This window comes from Rhamphochromis longiceps, linkage group LG1 (genome assembly GCF_057381845.1).
Source record: "Rhamphochromis longiceps isolate RC_006_pf linkage group LG1, R_longiceps_female_GT1.1, whole genome shotgun sequence".
Lineage (NCBI taxonomy): Eukaryota > Metazoa > Chordata > Actinopteri > Cichliformes > Cichlidae > Rhamphochromis > Rhamphochromis longiceps.
In genome coordinates, this window is record NC_140557.1 from 24,823,980 (window position 1) to 24,844,511 (window position 20,532).

General features: G+C 39.9%; 1 protein-coding gene across 1 annotated transcript; it reads left to right on the forward strand.

Moving 5' to 3' along the window:
• The first annotated feature begins 486 nt into the window (after positions 1 to 486).
• LOC146678786 (uncharacterized) lies at positions 487 to 2,734 on the forward strand. Its single transcript, XM_085411423.1, has 6 exons — positions 487 to 574; positions 1,377 to 1,446; positions 1,903 to 2,177; positions 2,282 to 2,340; positions 2,468 to 2,507; positions 2,610 to 2,734. The coding sequence occupies exons 1-6, from the start codon at positions 487 to 489 to the stop codon at positions 2,732 to 2,734; spliced, it is 657 nt and encodes a 218-aa protein (XP_085267549.1).
• The last annotated feature ends 17,798 nt before the right edge of the window (positions 2,735 to 20,532 follow it).

The following is a 20,532-nucleotide window of genomic DNA, read 5'->3' on the forward strand; positions in this document are numbered from 1 at the left end:
AGGCATCACATTCAGCTTTTTCCTTTTACAAATTTAAAGTGAAACAACACAAAACACTGCAAACCACAACACAATTAAATATAAATTAAAATATGAAAACAAAAAGAAACATGCACATTCTCTGTCAAATGGACCTGCATGAATAAACTTTCTGAATCCTTTATCATCTGCAACTGAAAATAGTTGTGGATGATTACTATACCTTATGTGACGTTGTTGTCCCTGGCTCTCTTTCTCTCTCTCCCCCTCTGGATCTGTTCCTGTGCTACTGAGTTTAACTACTGCCCCTCCCCCCTCTGCCCAGCGTAAAGCACAAGGCTGGCATGCTGAGTGAAGCAGAAAAAAAGTGCGAGAGAGAGGGTGAGAGAAAGAAAAAAAAAAAAAACACACGTGACGGCTCGCGATAAGGAGCCGGCTCGCGTCGTTCACGTCAAAGAGCCGGCTCTAAGAGCCATTTCGTTCGCGAACGACCCATTACTAGTTCAGATGAGTTCAGTGAGAAGCGCTAAACGTCCAAATTTACGGAAAAGCACACTTAGCGATTCAGTTTCTTCAACTTTCGTTTTAAGTGAAGGTAAGTGCAATCTTTAGACTAAAAATCAACAAGTACAAAAACAGAGTATGTTTTGGCTTCACATCTTACTTTTAATATATGTGTTTCAAATCTGAACATTTTAAAAATGATATCCAGTTGATTATGTCAGAAAAGCACTTTTTAGTAGCTACATTCTACTGTAAAGGTGATTTTACTGCTTACCTGTTAGACGCAGCTTGTCTGATAAAAATTGATTTCCTTTTGTATATTAACTATAAAAACAAAGAGTTTTTAATTCTTAAAGACCCTTTTATACGATTTTAGGCCAAATTCTATATTAACTATAATAAATAAATATCTATCTATCTATCTATAAACAATGAGTTTTTAGTTCTAGTGTGAATGTCTCTAAAGACTTTGACAGGATTTTGGGCCAAATTCATTTAGTTGCTTTGAGTCTTTCTTTACTGCTGTGGTGATTTCCTCTTTTTCTGAATTTTAACAGCTACATTGTGAACAAACAAACTGACATGTGAAAGAGATTTTTTTGCAAGAAAATGTTGTGATCTGTTGCTATGATATGAATCATAACAATATCACGCTTTGTTTTTGAAGACACTGGGAAAATAAAATTCTGTATTAAGAGCGGATTTCATAAATGGGTGTGATTCAAATATTATTCTGTTCATTAAAAAGAACAAGCTGGCACCGTGAAGTTTATATCTAAGAGAATCTGCACTGATTTGCTTCTGATGGAAACATGCTCAAATCATAGTTATGAAGTCTGATAAGCTTTGTGTTAGAGACTCACTTAACCCCATGTTTCCCTTTCATTTTACAGCCATGTTGAGAAGAAGCCAAAGACTTCAGTCTAATGGCTATTACGACAGCCAAGGAGAGACTTTACACAGGTTAGTGCTGGTCTACATGTTCTTTGTTGTCATCCACTGACATAAATGGTAAATGGTAAATGGCCTGTATTTATATAGCGCTTTACTAGTCCCTAAGGACCCCAAAGTGCTTTACATATCCAGTCATCCACCCATTCACACACTGGTGATGGCAGCTACATTGTAGCCACAGCCACCCTGGGGCGCACTGACAGAGGCGAGGCTGCCGGACACTGGCGCCACCGGGCCCTCTGACCACCACCAGTAGGCAACGGGTGAAGTGTTTTGCCCAAGGACACAACGACCGAGACTGTCCAAGCCGGGGCTCGAACCGGCAACCTTCCGATTACAAGGCGAACTCCCAACTCTTGAGCCACGATCGACATAGATGCATGTTTTGTAATCATAATCCATTTGTTCCTCCATGTACATTTTTTCTTACATGATTTTGTTTTTTCTATTCTGAATTTTTAAAAGGCGACAGCCCCGTCCAGTCCCTGACAATAACGACCAAGACACAGTTGAATACAACACTGATGACTGTGACACTGTGGACTACAACTACGATGACTGTGACACTGTGGACTACAACTATGATGACTGTGACACTGTGGACTACAACTATGATGACCGTGACACTGTGGACTACACCACTGATGATTTTATTGACTACAGTAGTGGCAGCAGCAGAGGTCTCTTTAGAGCCATCAAGGCATTGGGACTTTTGGTCCTCATGCTGGCCTTGTGTTTTGGTAAATGATCTCCTTCCACAAACAATTACAGTCTTTCTAGTACTATGTGCTTTTCTTCTGGATTAAGCTTCTCTTCTTATTCTGTGTTTCTCTTCATACACCAGGATTGATTTTCAGTATTAGAGGGCTGAAAATGGACTTTTCCACCCCGTTCATGAGTGAGGTATGAAAAACATATGAGGCTCATAATATGAAATGTACTTTTTTGCTGAAAATTTATTTAGATAATGCCAGTTTAATATTGTCATAAAGCTGTTACGTAAACGTAAATGGTCTCTTCTCAATTGTAGTACTCGGTGGACAGGCAGGTACAAGACATTCAGGATACCCGTGAGTACACTCTACCATTAGACACATGCACATAGACTTTTCTTACTTTGCTATCTGTATATCCTCCCTCATAATAATCACCATCTTTTTTTTGTCTCTCAGGACCACAGTGTAGATTTCATCCGCTACATCACGCTGCATCTACTGAACAAGTGGGGCAATTGCGAGGATTCGTGTCTACGCAGCTTTCGAGTTCAAAGAAAGCTGGCACAACCAAATTCCCATGAAACCATCTTTAAAAGAAAAGAGAGGAAAAATGTGAAAGTGAATCAGGCTGCAACACATATTTAAATATTGTATGAGGGAAAAAATGTCCATTTAACCCATTTTTTTCCTCAAGCGAATGTCCATCCTACCAGGTAAGACATGTCTGATTAAGATGTTTGCAGTCTGATTCACCTCACCCCCAACCAGCCGTGGCAGAGGGCTTGCCCCTCCCTGAGTCTGGCTCTGCCAGAGGTTTCTTCCTGTTAAAAGGGAGTTTTTCCTCTCCACTGTTGCCAAGTGCTTGCTCAAAGGGGATCATCTGATTGTTGGGGTTTTTCTTCTCTTATATTGTAGGGTTTTTACTCTACATATACAGTGCTTAACAAATTTATTACATCACCTGTCATAGAAATAAGAACACCCCAAATTCTTACATTAGGTGATGTTCAACTAACTTTGTTAAGCACTGTGTTATTGTGAATTGGCCCTCAATTGGAACTCATTTGGACTGAATTAAATTTCTTGTAAAACATAAAAATTCTCTAAATTGTCTCCACTGGAAATTTAGAGATATTTTTAAAACAACACGAATAAAATTTTAAGAAGAAGAAATTTTTCATGTCTTTTGGTATTCTTAATTGTCAGTGTATATTAAACAAGCGTGATAAGGCCGGGGTCTTTCTGTGTGGAGTTTGCATGTTCTCCCCGTGTCTGCGTGGGTTCCCTCCGGGTACTCCGGCTTCCTCCCACCGTCCAAAGACATGCAGTTTGTGGGGATAGGTTAATTGGATAATCCAAATTGCCACTAGGTGTGAATGTGCGAGTGAATGTGAGTATGAATGGTTGTCTGTCCTTGTGTGTTAGCCCTGCGACAGACTGGCGACCTGTCCAGGGTGTACCCCGCCCCTCGCCCCATGACAGCTGGGATTGGCTCCAGTACCCCCCACGACCCTGAAAGGGATAAGCGGTAGCAAATGGATGGATGGATGAATTTTGCAGATTTCACTGGAAATTTTTATTTAATAACCCCAAATTTGGACTTATTGATAACAGAAACAAGCTTCTACACTCATTTTATTTAGTTCTGTTAATTTCAAAACAAAGCTTCTTTTCCTTTTTCTTGACTAATGGTGTCACCTCCTGTAAGTTGGCATGACTTTTGAGTCATATGTATAAATTCTAAATGAGTGAAAGTCAGGGACTGGGCCAGATCGGACGGTCTGAGGCAGCTTTGTTCTGGTCTCCACCTCTGTGTGGAGCTGCTTCCTTTAGCTCATCCACTCACATCTGCAGGTAGTTTGAAATCAAGAGGCTGTGCATTTAGGAGCTGTGGTGATAGATCTCCACCAGTTTGTATTCCTGCCATGGTAGTAAATGGGCTCTGTCTCTTGTCTTCATTTCTCTGCGTTTACTCTTTAGTAACTTTTGTATATTATCTTCTCTGTAGAACTACACACCTGCTACTATATAACTCATCTGGAAATCTTACCTCTCCCATCTCAAAGAAGACCCACCCAGCTCCCCCTCTTCCCAGCAGCACTTTGAAAACAAATACTGAAAACACGAATCCCACCATCTGGCTCTGTTTTTGGGGCTCAGTAACAGTCGAATCATGGCACTGAAAATTCTTTTTTAATGGTATCCGTCATGTTCTCTAGGAAGTGGTTGGAGAGCTCAACCTCACAGCTGTGTAAACTTTCATGTGCTCTTCTACTAAAAACACTTAAAGTGCTTTACACAACTTGCCTCATTCACCCAGAAGATCCATTAGAGCTGATTGAGGAGCATCAGGGTGCAGAAGTAAGCTTGAGAGAAGGTGAGAAAGAAAAGACACAACCAACATGAGCACAGGGACAAACTAGGGTCACACACAACTTTATACAAGTAAAGACACACATACATGTACAGTAGTGCAAAGAATATTATGTAAAGCCGCTCGACAATAGTGGAAAGTATACCAATAAAGTGTATCAATATGAGTCAAAGTGTGCGTCTGCAGTTCAGCATCAACAAATAAAGTTAACAGGAGTTCATGTGACTAGTTCACATGACATAGAAATCAGCTTTTAAACAGAGTGCAGTTATGGGTTTCTTCAAATATTAACTAGGTGACAATAAATGTCACCCACAGATCCACCAATTAAACTGCAAACAAGATATGATCAGCGTTAATTGTTCACTGTTTCAAAAGAAAATAAAGTCCTTGTTATAACATGTCTGTGACACAGATGTTTTTGAAGCTGTTGTTAAAGTTGTTTACACCAACGTTTAAATCTAATACAACAGGAAGGAAGAGCAAAAATGGTCACAACTATTACTAACAGTGTGACTCACAGTAGTAATTGCTTCATTCAATCTGCCACATCAGAGCACTCTACCTGAAAAAAGAACAGCAGGTGTGTTTTTGTAACATTTTTTAAAGAAAAAAAAACAGTGCCCCTTATAATCCTGTGTGCCCTATGTATAAATTCTGGTTGTGTTTACTGACCTCGAAACGATTGTATGTGGTACACGGCGCTCGATCTGTCAAATGTTTCAGTACGACTTTGCTAAGCTACGAAGCCGCACCGCTTGATGGATTGTCGGAGCATTACGGCTATCGTAGGCAGGAGCCTTGCGGAGGCTGAAAATGGCCGAAACGCCCGATGAATCCAAGGTCCACTACTGACGATATGATAATCTAGATCAGATCTCTAATCCCTAAACCTAACCAAGGAAGAAAAAATGACAGATTAGCCTGGGTAAAAGACTGAAAGTTGAGGCACACAACGATGTGTGCTGCTGGGAAAGTTTCTGGGCTACCTTTCCTCATAACAGCCATCCCTCAAGAGTCTCTCCATTTAAATCGATGCATTATCAGGGACTGTAACATCTAGTCCTTTTTACTGAATCAGCAAACATCATTCCTGTCACAAGGCAGAAGCTGCAATCACCTTTTGCCAAACTTACATATCTTATATTCACCCAGTTAAAAAGTGTCATTGACATTAAAAAGTGTTTTTTAAGAGTGATCTGGCCAAGAGCAGGGCTCTAGACTAACTTTTCTCCATGGGGCGCACCGGCACAAAAGTTAGGCGCACTCAAATTTTTCAACCGCATTGCTTAACACCGCAGTTTTACATGTGCACTTTTTGGGGGGGGGAAGTTGCAGTCCATACAGACAATATTCATTTCTAAATTATTAACTAACAATCTTGTGCTTTAAGTGTTTTGTCAATATTGTAGAAAATGTTAAACTTAATCATCATCTCGGCCTCCTCTGACAACCTGTTTGCTGTTGCATGCTGCTGAAAGGCAGTGGGGAGAGGGGACACTTGGACAGTGCATTTATTGCAGCATATAATGTGTTTTCTGGATACACTGTGCTTTTTCAGCATTCAAAGACTGACTGCACCGTGTCAGAGCACTGGCTATGAATTTCAGACGGATCAGGCCTTAACTTAACAAAAAAGTTATCAATAGTTCTTTTCATCTTTTCTTGTTACTCACAGCTACATCCACTTCTGTCGGGCCTAGGCTGCTCACTAGGGCTGGGTATCATCACTGATTTCTATAATCCATTTGATTCCGGTTCTCAAAGTCCCGATTCGATTCAATTTAGCCTCAGACAGTCAGAAATATTATAATTCTGATCATTTATCAGTACTGATACATGTGTGACTTCATCAGAATTGTGAACATCACAGCAGATGCCTTTGTGTCAAAGTAACTGAGAATAAAACACAGAAAAACATGAAGGAGATTTTTCTGGCCTGGCTTTTTATAGCAGATAACCTTAAAAATATTCTGAAATATTCTGTAATTTTGCATAATTTTAAAAAGTTTAAATCTCTTCAGTATTGAACAGCAGAAATTAGGCTTTCCTGTCCAAGGTCATTTAAGTGAAAAAAGAAAAAGAAAAGAAAACGACAGTGGCCGACAGCACTGTAAACAACGGTAGACTGGTGGGTAATAAGAGAATGAATAATGCAGAAAACAGAGATTTGAGACGGGAAACTGTTCTTGAAGTACAAAGAGAGAGAGAGAGAGAGCTGTGCATTAGGTGTGATTTTTATCGTGGTGGAAGCAAAACAGCAAAAGTCAGAGGGAATTCATGACGATGTTTATCAAATGTGAAGCGCAGTTTGCTGCTTGTTTTGCTGCTGGCTCTGCAAATTTTGGTTGGATAGAGACAAAACCTGCAGCTCAGAATCAGCGCAAAACTATTTCAACAACCACCAAACAGCAAATGAGAGCAGGTACACGGATTCCACACAAAGACGTAAACACAGAGCGGACCCGATGCATCAGAATCGGTGAGCTCCGACAGCGTGTCCGTCTACGGGCCGTCGGGTGAGAATGCCGAGAAAGACAAAGCTGATTCTGATGCGTCGGGTCCACTCTGTGTTTACGTCTTTGTGTGGAATCCGTGTACCTGCTCTCATTTGCTGTTTGGTGGTTGTTGAAATAGTTTTGTGAGCTTTAATCTGAGAATCTGGCGTTTCTGACAAAACACAGTTATATTTAAAGCTACTCACCTCCCTCTATCCATCTGCACTTTCAACTGGACCACGGCCAAATAGAGAGGTCCCGCCCTTGACTATCTCTGATTGGTTTGGTCCATGAGAGGGGCATAATGTGTGTCTGTTGTTGACCACACGGAGAGTTGCATAAATTTTTTTTGTTACCCAAACAGTTGGTGCAACCAAATATTTTTTTTAGTCGCACCAGTGAAAAATTTGGTCGCATTTGCGACCAAATTGGTCGCACTCTAGAGTCCTGCAAGAGGATAGCAGAAATGGCAACAAATATAACAATAAAGATATTTTAGTTGGCATAGAAGGACTAATGTGTATTACCAAAATAAAGAGCCTGTAATGTCTTCTTTAACAGATCCGCGAACCAGGTCCGGATCGGAGTCCACTTGCACAGCGAGTCTGGAACTTGATTTGGATCCAGTCGTTTCCCAGCTCATCCGAACCGGATCCGCTGTTGATTATAAGCTAGAATGATGCCCGCTAATGTTTGGCTCGAGTGTCCTAACGGCTATTATGGTTGCCAAGGAGAGGCCTTAATCTCCTACAAGGAGACTTTACACAGGTTAGTGCTGGTCTACATGTTCTTTGTTGTCATCCACTGACATAGATGCATGTTTTGTAATCATAATCCATTTGTTCTTCCATGTAGATTTTTTCTTACATGATTTTGTTTTTTCTGTACAGAGTTTCCAAAAGGCGACGGCCCCGTCCAGTCCCTGACAATATTGACCAAGACACAGTTGAATACAACACTGATGACCGTGACACTGTGGACTACAACACTGATGATTTTGTTGACTACAGTAGTGACAGCAACAGAGGTCTCTTTAGAGCAGGGCTGCCCAATCCCAGTCCTCGAGAGCTACTATCCTGCAGCTTTTAGATGCATCCCTACTCCAACACAGCTGAATCAAATGGTTTGATTACCTCTTCAGCATGCCATCATGTTTGGCAAAGGCCTGATAACAAGCCATTCATTTGATTCGGGTGTGTGGGAACAAGGATGCATCTAAAAGCTGCAGGACGGTAGCTCTCGAGGACCGGGATTGGGCACCCCTGCTTTAGAGCCATGAACGCATTGGGACTTTTGGTCCTCCTGCTGGCCTTGTGGTAGTACTACGTGCTTTTCTTCAGGATTAAGCTTCTCTTCTTATTCTGTGTTTCTCTTCATCCACCAGGATTGATTTTCAGTATTGGAGGGCTGAAAATGGACTTTTCCACCCTGTTCATGAGTGAGGTATAAAAAACATATTAAGCTCATAATATATTCCATGAAAATTACTCAGATAATGCCGTTTTATTATATATTATTATTAAATAGACTTTTCAATCCAGAGTACTTCGAGATTAGCACCCGCTGCTATCTGTATATCCTCCCTCATAGTAATCACAGTATTCCTAAATTTACCATCCTTTCAAGAGTTAAAAAACTTTTGTCCGACTAACCCATCTTGTTTTTTTTGTCTCTCAGGACCACAAAGTAGATGTCATCCACTCCATCACACTGCATGTGTTGAACAACTGGGGCAATCGTGAGTATTCTTGTCTGTACAGCTTCCGAGTTCATTCCTTATGTATAAAAGAAAAGAGAGGAAAAATGTGAAAGTGAATCAGACTCCAAAACATATTGAAATAATTGTATTAGATCCAAAACATCCGGAAGCATAAACACAAATAAGCACACACACAGAAAGGGGGTAAGCAGAGAAAACAACAAAACACTACACACGGAAAATAAACATATTTATAAGGACCTCCCGAGGAGGACGACCCATGAGGATCGCCAGCCCGAGGTAAGTACAAAAAGACATAAGTCCTGGGTCCCCAGATCCAGGCCATGATATAAAGTGGTCAGTGTAACTGTTCTCCCAGGCAGTATTATAAAGGGTAGTATCCAGGCATCCATGAAAAGGAAGATTTATAAGGTTGAGGTGAGTTAGAAGTAAGCTAGCCAGCTGACATGATATATTTTGTACCGGCTAATGTATTTAATAAAACGCACACACGCACATACAACACTGCTAAAACAGTGGAAGTAAACAAAATTGAAAATCTCCATAACAGAGTTTTTTGGAGAGTTAGTTATGTTAGCCTAGTTGAGATTATCTATCTGCCAGGTGACTAGCTACAGTGGTGCCAGTACACACAACAGCACTGCAAGTGTTTGTTAGAATGTTTAGGGTAAGCATTAACTTTCTTTCAATGTACGTGCATGTTGAGGGTCAGTCAGTGAGGTTCAGCTCCTGGGAGTGCCCGATTGGCAAAGATAAGTGCCATCATATGGCTGCATTGTTGATTTGGGTGGAGAAGAATGTGTATGGCACTGATGTGGAATGTGTATAGAAGAGCGTGAAATTATCCTAAGCAGAAGAAATTACTGCCAAGAGAGTGTCTGACATGACACCATCAACAACACAAGGTCAGTTATTCATTTAAAATTCACTCTTTGTTCTAATTATTCTCTTAATTTTACTTAAAGCATTGTGTTTAATATTGAGACACACATGTAGTGAACATCAAAAAATTTAAAGTGTTCTTTAAGTGAAGAGTCCTATATAAATGCTCGATAGTATCTGATCTTAAAATTACTACTTATTAAAAGTATTTTTTGTTTTATTTTATTTCAGCTGGAATCAAAAGACCTGTCACCCAGGAGGACAAAGAATGGGCAATGGCATCTCTCTCAAAACTTCAGCGTTTTACAGGGATGGGGTGGATTTTGAGTCCAGAAGGCCCTCAGGGAATTTGATATTTACTTTAACACATGGTATAAATTATACAGTTATGTAAACTCCTGTAAACTACAGATCATTGTGTTTGCCTCCACTGTCCCCACTTTAATTTTATATGTATTTTGTGTACTCTACACTCGACTTTGTCTACTCTGTGGTCAAGTTTGCTTGGTCCCATTAAAACCTTTAAAATCCTTTTGCTTTAAATCTTGACTCTACCAACAAAGACATTTGATGGAGTGCTAAGGAACCTGCGATTTGCCCAAGCAGAAGACAAGGCTAATTATTTACTGGCATCACTGGCTGTGTCTAAGGAAGAGGAGAAACAGGTCAAGGAAGCAACAGTTGGGCAAACGAAGAATGCATTGAAGTAAGAAAGTGCCTTGAAATTAAGTCTGTTAGGTGTTAAGCAAGAAATTTTAGTTAACTGTGTCTCTTAATTTGTCTTTGTTTATAAAAGTTCAGTATATCACAAGAGGAGAATTGCAGCCAGCAACTTCGGTTTGGTCCTGGGTGCAGTCCAGCGGTGCTCATACCCTCCTTTCTTATTTAAGACTCTGCTTGGCCAGTGCAACCTGACAGAAGGATTTAATGTAAAATGTTAGTAAATAGGGTCTGTGCTTCTGTAGCTGAGATATAATGTACTGAGTGAGTCACAGTGAACATTATCAAAAATGCATTGTATATCGTTTTTTTTTTTTTTTTATTATGTGAATTTATTAATTTTTTTTGTAATAATAAGGTTCCACATGTCACTGTTGTAGTGGGGCTTTATTCAGTGAGACACCGCATGTAGACTGGGGCCCTGGCCCTGTCTCAATATGCGTACTTGTGTGTACTTGCGTTCTCGTGTACTCGTGATACGTCATCAGTCGGAGACCAAGTACTGTTCCAATTCGAAGTACGCATCAAGCCGAGAACGCACAAAAGTCCCGGATGTGTTCTCACTCCACCCGTTTTATCGAGCATGCATCGGTGGTGACTTGTGTGGACTTGGTACAGCTAAATATCCCAGAATGCATTTCGTCCAAAACTCAAATGCGGCAATGGCTGACGAGTGGGGCTAAAAACGTTTAAATATTACTCTTTCTGGGTCACAAAATAAACTTTTAAGTTATTTTCAAGCGAGAAAGTAGCTGTGTAAACTTCAAATATCTGCTCGATTTATCAAGATATCATATATTTCCAAACGCGCTCCGAAGTTTTTGGAGACGTCTGTGACCTGCCAGCTCCATAGCAGAAAGCGAGGTTGAGGAGTTAGAGCCGGCGAGAACAACGGACTCCTGGCACATCGTTTTCAACACCCCCGTGGTCTTTTCGCTACTCAGGTTAAACAAACCCCAAACCCCAGCAGCTGTCTATTGTATTGAGTGTCCACTAAAGCAGCAGTAAAAACTCCGGACCTGTGACATCATCCATTACGCTGGTGTTCCAATTGTACAAATCGCGAGTCCGTGCTCGCGTGCGGTCTCCGCAAGTCTGGTGTCACCGAGAACGTGAGTATGTACTCGCGTACTTAGAATTGAGAAAGGGCCCCTTTCTCAATATGCGTACTTGCGTTCTCGTTAAGGCTGGGTATGGTCACTGATTTCTAGAATCGATTCGATTCAGATTCACAAGGTCCTGAATCGATTCGATCCACGATTCCATTTGATTCAATTCGATTCAATTTGATTTGAATCTGGGAAATTTTGCCTCAGACAGTCAGAAATATTATAATTCAGATCAGTAAATTTACATATTTTTGTATCTATAAAAAGGAAGCTGACACTTTCCAGACTTTATCAAAGGTGTGAGCATCACAGCAGATGCCTTTGTGTCAACGTAGCTGAAGATAAAACACAGAAAAACATGAAGGTGATTTTCCTGGCCTGGGATTTTATAAAAATATTCTGCAGTACATCAAAAACAAAAGAAAACCATTAATCAATTTATGAACATTACCTCTGAAGTTACAGCGGTTTTATTAGAGACACGGCTAAGCGTTTTCCATTTTGTATAATTTTAAAAAGTTTAAATTTGTTCAGAAGCCTATTGAACGGCAGAAATTAGGTTTTCTTTTCAGAAGTAAGTAAAAGGAAAAAAAAAACATCGGCCGACAGCGCTGTAAACAATGGTAGTCTTGTGCGTAACAAGCAAGCGAATAATGAAGAAAACAGATTTCAGGGATAGACTGGAAACTGTTCTTGAAATGCACTGAGAAAGAGAGAGAGAGCTGTGCATGAAGTGTGATTTTATTGTGGTGGAAGCAAAACAGCAAAAGTAAGAGGGAATTCATGACGATGTTTATGTGAAGCTTAGTTTGGATCTTCTTTTGCTGCTGGTTCGGTCAATATTGTTTGGAGAGAGATCAAACTAACAGCTTTAGAATCAGCACAAAAAGGGCGTAAACACAAAGCGCGGACCTGCCGAAACATTAGAATCAGCGAGCTGTCGACTTTCAGCCCCAACCGTGTCCGTGCCGTCGGGTGAGAAAGGCTGATTCTGATCCGCAGGTCAGCGCTTTGTGTTTACGTCTCTGTGCAGAATCCTTGTACCTGCTCTCATTTACTGTTTTAAATGTTTGGTGGTTGTCAAAATTTTGTGACGTTTCACCTGAGATTCTGGAATTTTGTAAAACGTAAAACGTACAGCTTATTGCACCAGCATGCATCTGCTCTTATATAACTATCATTAGCTTACAGCTTTAAGTGTTTAAGGTATGTGCTAACTAAAAATAAAGACCAGATGACAGTTTATTAAATTTTAATGACATTTGCAGATTGTTTCGGTGAAGTTTAATAAACTCCTTGCTATCTAAAATATAACGGGACACCGGAGTATATTCTCGAGAATCTCACACTTCTGATAATCAGTTGTCTGGTTGACGTTTATTCAGCTGTGTAAAAACTATAACTTAAAAAAATAAAATACAAAAAAAAAAGCCAAACAATAACATTTTTAAGTTATCTAAGTGACTTATATATGTTTAACCTGAGTACCGAAAGACGGCGGTGGGTTTGAAAACAAAACGATTTGCCGGGAGTCCGGTGTTCTCACCGGCTCTAGTGAGCCTTGCTCCCGGCTAGCTATCGAGCTAGTGGGTAACAGACGTCTCCGAAAACGTCAGAGCGCTTTTGAAAATATGTGGTGTCTTGATAAACTGAGCAGATATTTGAGGTTTACACAGCTACATTCTCGCCTGAAAATATGTTAAACGTTTATTTTGTGACCCAGAAAGAATAATAAGAGTAATATTAAAACTAACTAGCTGCCGCCATTGTTGGAAACTGCGCTATGAATTCTGGGACAGAGCTACTTCTTCTTCTTCGGGGTTTAACGGCAGCTGGCATCCTTGTACATGCAGTGCTGCCATCTTCTGTTTCAGTCCGTTATTACACTCTTAAATCCTACTACTTATTCCTGCGTCTTTTGTGATCTTACAAAGCTTCAAACGACGCGTCGACTATTAAATTAGTCGTTGACGATTTTAATAGTCAACGTAATCGTGACTAGTCGACTAATCGTGGCAGCCCTAATTTCCAAACGTGTTCCGATGTTTTCGGAGACATCTGTGACCCGCCAGCTCCATAGCAGACAGCGAGGTCGAGGATCACTAAAGCCGGCGAGAACAGCGGACTCCTGGCACATCGTTTTCAACCCCCACGGTCTTTTTGATACTCAGGTTAAGCAAACCCCAAACCCCAGCAGCTGTCTATTGTATTGAGTGTCCACTAAAATTAAAAATAAAAGCATTCTAACATCTCACTTGCTTGTTTTTATTAAGGCATACATGTACACTATTTTTATTAATAGATATTTCGGTACTGAGGTTAAACATGATATATAAGTAAATTAGATAACTTCTAAATGTTAAGTTTGGTTTATTTCAGTGTTTTATTTGTTCCTGAGTAAATCGGTTAGGCTGTGATTAAAGTTAAGCTTCATAACATATTACTCACAGTTAAATTAAAAGGGGACGGCAGTAAAAACTCCAGACGTGTAACATCATCAAGTACGCTGGTGTTCCAATTGTACAAATCGCAAGGCCGTGCTCGTGTTCTCGGCAAGTCGGTACTCCCGTGCAGTCTCGGCAAGTCCAGTCTCACCGAGAACACGAGTATGTCCTCGCGTACTTAGAATTGAGAAAGGGCCATGCTGCTAGTGATGGGAGCTGAAAGATCTAAAAGGTACGGTGGCCCCTAGAGACAAAGCACGTACAAACTCCAAAACACTTGCAAACTCCAAAACACTTGCAAACCCCAAAACACATGCAAATTCCAAAACACAACGGAAGTGCTCCAGGACGCTAGGGGCAGTGTTGAGCTTTTGTTACCTAGTAACTACATAAGCCAGGAAGTACCAATGACTGGATTTGGACTGTCTGCAGCCTTTTTTTTCTTTTTTTTAACTTTATTTATCACATTTTAGACATACAGTCAAGTAAAACAGGAATCACATAAAAGATAACATTGTGGTAGACTGTCTGCAGCCTTAAAGGCCGCATTTTAAGGCCAATTACGTCACAGTGACACGACGAAGGCTGTCCCAATTCAAAGGCTGCTCGAAATACGGCCCTCAAATGCGTCCTTAATTTCCCTGAATTTTAAGGATGGGTTGGTGTAGCCTTCATGGCCCAACATATCGCAGATTTCATAGCCCGGCGGTGGTGTGGATAATTTTGTAACTTTCAGAAGTAAGTACTGAATATTATGTCACTTATTTATGCGCGAATGTTTTTATAATGAAGAACATTAAAACATTACTGTTGGCCACATGTCGGGAAAGTTATGTGACTTTAGCGATGTTTGTACTAACTTGGTTTTAAAGCCTTTACTTCAAAAATATATGCCGTTCAATAGTTGACTTTAATCTTACAGAGAATCTGATGATTTTATGGATAATTAAAGTCAGTCATATATCCACAAACACAACAAGCTAAAATTCAGTGATGCTGCTCGGTTTGCAGTCCTGAATATCACAGCACAAGCAGGATTCACTGCACTGTTAATGTTAGCTATATTATATTGCTGCCTCTGTTCGGTGGTGTCGAGCCAAACGGACTTTAACGTGTGTTTGAATGAGCTGATGGTTCACTCGTTAAGCTGAAAGAAAGATGCTTTAATCACAGCAGTCACACATGTGTCCACTGTACCATCTGGGAACTCTTCTTGTTTCATAATAACACAAACACTGAATTCTCTTGTGCTGTTTTGTAGCAGTGTATACACCTGAGACTGTCACCTGTCTGTCTGTCCTGCATTCACTCTCTGTTTCTTTCTCTCTGATTGTGGAATAAAAGTATAAACATGTATTTACAGTGGGGCATGGATTTTTCTTTCACATTCTTTCTCTCACAGTTGAAGTGCAAATTACTGACCTCTGTCATCATTTTAAGTGGGGGAACTTGCACAATCGGTGGCTGACTAAATACTTTTTTGCCCCACTGTATAACTTACACTTGTGTTTGAATTAGAGATGGCACGATACCACTTTTTTATGTCCGATACCGATACCGATATCATAAATTTGGATATCTGCCGATACCGATATGAATCCGATATAGTGTTTTTTAATCAACAAAACTGTTTTTTTTAAATATCTTGCTGCATTTTGTATAAGTTCATACTCAAGTTTAAAACAACAACTACACTAAAGCTATTCTGTTATACCTGTATGCAAAAAAAAATGTTTCATAGTTCAGCAATACTGATCAATCTAATAAACTTAAACCTACACCATCCTCCCTATTCTGGTATTTTAAAGAGTACTTAGCAGAAATATTAAGCAACCTAACTAATAGGGTTCCAACTCCCAGCAACAAAAATAAATAAATAAAAAATAGGGAACCACCCCTCACGCTCCACCTCATGATGCTTAATCGACGTAATCAACCTTAATTTGATGCAGTGTTAAAAAAAATGCACAGAAATCAATTATTTTTCAAGAAATATTAAATAGATTCAACATCTTTCTTCAACAAAATTGCAGACTGCACACATGGTACCTTCCCAAAGGAAAAAGTGCTATAGCTTACTAGGGTATATATATTAGACTTAATAGTCACTATATACAGTAATTGACTTCTATTCATTTTACATCAAATTAAAACTTTGGGTGTCAGATAATTATTTATTAACAGCTTTTATTTATTAGACATTTTAAATGAGAATAAGAAAGAAAAGTATGTCTTTGTGCCCCCTTTTCCCTGTTCATGCCCTATCGGCCCCCCTGGCTAAACTTTGCTAGATCCGCCCCTGCTCAGTTACCAGCCGTCAGCTGCATAGAAAAAGATCCTCGAGTAGAAAGTAATATTAAATACATTCTAACAACAGCTTATCAAGCTTAAACGTGCTGCTGTTGTTCAGCCGCTGGTTTCCTCTTTCTGGTGCAAAGTGGGCCAAAAGCAAACAAGACAGACGGACTCGCGACAGAAAAGCCGATCAGCTGATCATTAAGCAGTTTCATGATTGAAGTAGCAGCAAGAAGAAGCAGTCGCTTGTTAAGCTTAACGCAGGAATGCTTTACAAACATTCAGAGATGGACTTACACACTTGCTTTACTTCTCTCGGGGATAACTTTGTCGGAGATGAAATGCCGGGTTGCTAGCGAAGCTCCAAATGCTATCCAGACCACCGACAGGTCCCGCATGCCACAGCCGCTCTATCACGTGATGCATACTGCTCCGACGTGCTAACGTTCTGAGGTGAGTTACGGCGTGTTGCAAGTTTTGTGAGGTGCTTTCGTGATATTTAATGGATCGGATTACATTTTTTATTTTTCTCCGATATCCGATCCAGTAATTTAGGTCAGTATCGGACCGATACCGATACGTAATATCGGATCGGTCCATCTCTAGTTTGAATCCTGCAGCTTATCACACATTTGATTTCCATGTGTGACAACTGCAAGTGTCCAGAGTGAGGACAGACTGAGGGACCCACTGCTGCACATCATCTGTGAGGCTTTGCACCCCTGATGATCCACCAGGACAAACTCAGCAGTGTGTGAGGAAGAGGAGGAGGAAGAGCCAGCAGCAGCTGACAGATGGAGAGAATAGACAGACTGTTCCCTGTTTGTGAAGGACTGCTAGAAAAGTTTAAAATACCTAATTGTCTGTCCTGAATCAGTCTTATTAGGTAATTTTCAAATAATATTATCATTCCAGTGTTTTCAGTGTGGGAGAAAGTACTCAGGGCCTTCAAGTTACACACTATGAAAGGCAGCAACAAGTTTAATATTCAGAAACCTAAAGTATGTATCAGCAGCAGAATGGACCTAAAAATAAATGTTTGTTTCAGTTCTATGAAGCTTTGAGTATTTTTGATTAGTAGCACTGCTGTGTTTGTTGCATCATATTGCTGTAATTGTTTATATGCTTTATATATTCTGAGGTAAGTTGATCTATAGTGTTACATCATATTCTATAAGGATATTATGTGTTTGTAGACTTTCTGCCCAGTTTGACCCATTTAGCAGAAGCCAGCCTGTTTAAGGCTCTGATATCTATTCTGTATAGACTTAAAGCAGTTATGACATGGTCTGATTTTCTCACCCAATAAAGGAATATTTAATATATCAGTCTACTCTTCATTTTATCAGAAACAGTTATCACAGCTTGTACATTTTCTTTTTATAAATACATGTAAGCAATGAGCCAAATTTAGTAATGCCAACATACTGAAGGAACAACATTTGTCTCTTATATATGATACACCTATATATGCACTGTCAAAGATACTTGTCTTTGAGTGAAGATTTAAGGTGATAAGACATATAAATAGCTGCAACTTGAATCTGTACTGAAGCTCAGTATTTGACACAGAGTCCATGTTCACTGCTGTAATAGCTAATAATGATTAATATAATAACTATAATATTGGCCATATTATATTTACATTACCAAAGTGATATGACTTTAGTCTCATGAACAACATTAGCTAATTGTTATTTACTAACTAATCTTAAATGACTGTTCAGTCCAGAAATGAAGCCCAAAAATCATGTTTTAACAAACAAATGAACAAAATATGTTCTCCTTCATTTCTGTCAAACAAAGCTGTATGACACGTTTCCAGCGGTTAGTATCATGGTTGCTAGGCAACCTGGGAAGACTAGACCGTCCCATACAGACAAACTTGCCGTTTATTTTGCAAATCAAGCTCAACACTGCCCCTAGTGTCCTGGAGCACTTTCGTTGTGTTTTGGAGTTTGTACGTGCTTTGTCTCTAGGGGCCACCGTAAAAAGGACCTTTCGGCTCCCAACTAGTGATGTGCGGATGGATCCTGAAATATTGATTCCTCCAATACCAATTATTTATGTTCTAGAATCGATTCTCACATTAAAATATCGATATTTTAGTCATTTAGAGTAAATTTGTAGTTTATCATTAACAGCAACTAGAGATGGCACGATACCACTTTTTATGTCCGATACCAATATCATAAATTTGGATATCTGCCGATACTGATATGAATCCGATATAGTGTTTTTTAATCAATAAAACTGTTTTTTAATATCTTGCTGCATTTTGTATAAGTTCATACTCAAGTTTAAATAAACAACAACACTAAAGCTATTCAGTTATACCTGTATATGAAAAATACACTGCACCCAAAATATTTCATAGTTCAGCAAAACTGATCAATCTAATAAACTTAAACCTACTCCATCCTCCCTATTCTGGTATTTTAAAGAGTACTTAGCAGAAATATTAAGCAACCTAACTTGCAACTCCCAGCAAAAAAAAAAAGTATGCGAACCACCCCCCCACCCTCCACCTCATGATGCTTAATCGAAGTAATCAACTTTAATTTGATGCAGTGTGAAAAGAAAATGTACAGAAATCAATTGTTTTTCAAGAATAATTAAATAGATTCAACATCTTTCTTCTACAGAATTGCAGACTGCACAGATCGTCCCTTCCCAAAGGAAAAAGTACTATAGCTTGCTAGGGTATATTAGACTTAATAGTTACTATATACAGTAATTGACTTCTATACATTTTACATCAGATTAAAATTTTGGTTGTCAGATTCAGATAATTATTTATTAAAAGCTAGACATTTTAAATGAGAATAAAAAAGAAAAGTATGTCTTTGTGCCCCCTTTTCCCTGTTAATGCCTTATCGCCCCCCTGGCTAAACTTTGCTAGATCCGCCCCTGCACAGTTACCAGCCGTCAGCTACGTAGAAAAGGATCCTGGTGTAGAAAGTAATATTAAATAAATTCTAACAACAGCTTATCAAGGTTAAACGTGCTGCTGTTATTCAGTCGCTGGTTTCCTCTTTCTGGTGCAAAGTGGGCCAAAAACAAACAAGAGAAACGGGAGTCGTGACAGAAAAGTCGATCAGCTGATCATTAAGCAGTTTCATGATTGAAGTAGCAGCAGAAGAGGGAGGGAGAGAGAAAGAGAAGAGGCAGTCGCTCCATATAAGCTTAACGTGGGAATGCTTTACAAACATTCAGAGATGAACTTACACACTTGCTTAACTTCTCTCTGGGATAACTTCCTCTGAGTTTGGTAGCAAGGCTCCAAATACACACAGCCGCTCTATCACGTGAGCACACTGCTCCGAGTGCTACGGTTATGAGCCGAGTTACGCCGTGTCGCAAGTTTTGTGAGGTGCTTTTTTGATATTTAATGGATCGGATTACATTTTTTATTTATCTCCGACATCCGCTCCAGTAATTTAGGTCAGTATCGGACCGATACCGATACGTAATATCGGATCGGTCCATCTCTAACAGGAACACAGTGGAAAGAAACTATGATTGTGTCCAAATTCATGGGCTGCATCCTCCTGAGGACCCGGCCTTCGCGATTGTTAAGAAATCAGTTTTACCCCGGTTCTTTTATTCGTCGAGGCATCCAGAGACGGCACCGGAACTCAGTAGTCATTTCACAAAACCTTTATTCATCTTTATTCATCTTCATTTAAGCATGCACTTCTAGAAGGGAAGACGAGGCCGGTGTGTCCCTCTGCAAAAAATCTTCACCTCTTTGTTCGTTACAGCCAGCTTTATAGAGGCTGGCTGTAACGGTGTGCTGCAAACTCTGTCTGTGTCTATGTGCACGAGCACATGAATGCCTACATGTGCGCATTCCTGCGTGTCTATGTGAGTGCTCGTGTGTGACTGTGCACGCATACCTGTGTGTATGTGTGTGCACATGAGTGAGTGTGCGTGTGGATGTGTGTGCGTGACAGTTAAAACACTGTGGGTGAAGGTAACTCCCTAGGTCATAAAACCCATCTCCCTTCCAGACCACAGTTATCCAGTTACAAATGTTGAGACCCCCACCCAAACATTCTCTGGGGAATTTCCACTCAGCATTAACTCCTCTCTGTTTTACTTTCACAGTTCAAGTGGGGGAGGGGTCTCCTGCAATCTACTCCTAAGTTCACAACACAATGAGGCCTTTATTACATTGAGGGCAGTGTCAGTGTCTCTACAATAGTTCTACATTCTATGTTAACACATTTCTAAACTCTAAAATAAGCTAAACATTCCTACAAATCTCCCTTTTTATCTGCCCTATGGCAGATAAAACTAAACTAAATCGCTCACCATAATGTTTTCATACTGTG

What these genes read in the sequence shown, in the direction of transcription:
- LOC146678786 (XM_085411423.1), top strand. Translation starts at nt 487, where the DNA reads ATGAGTTCAGTGAGAAGCGCTAAACGTCCAAATTTACGGAAAAGCACA. An exon ending in AACTTTCGTTTTAAGTGAAG is followed by an intron (nt 575 to 1,376) that starts GTAAGTGCAATC and finishes TTCATTTTACAG; the next exon opens with CCATGTTGAGAAGAAGCCAA. An exon ending in CCACCCCGTTCATGAGTGAG is followed by an intron (nt 2,341 to 2,467) that starts GTATGAAAAACA and finishes TCTCAATTGTAG; the next exon opens with TACTCGGTGGACAGGCAGGT.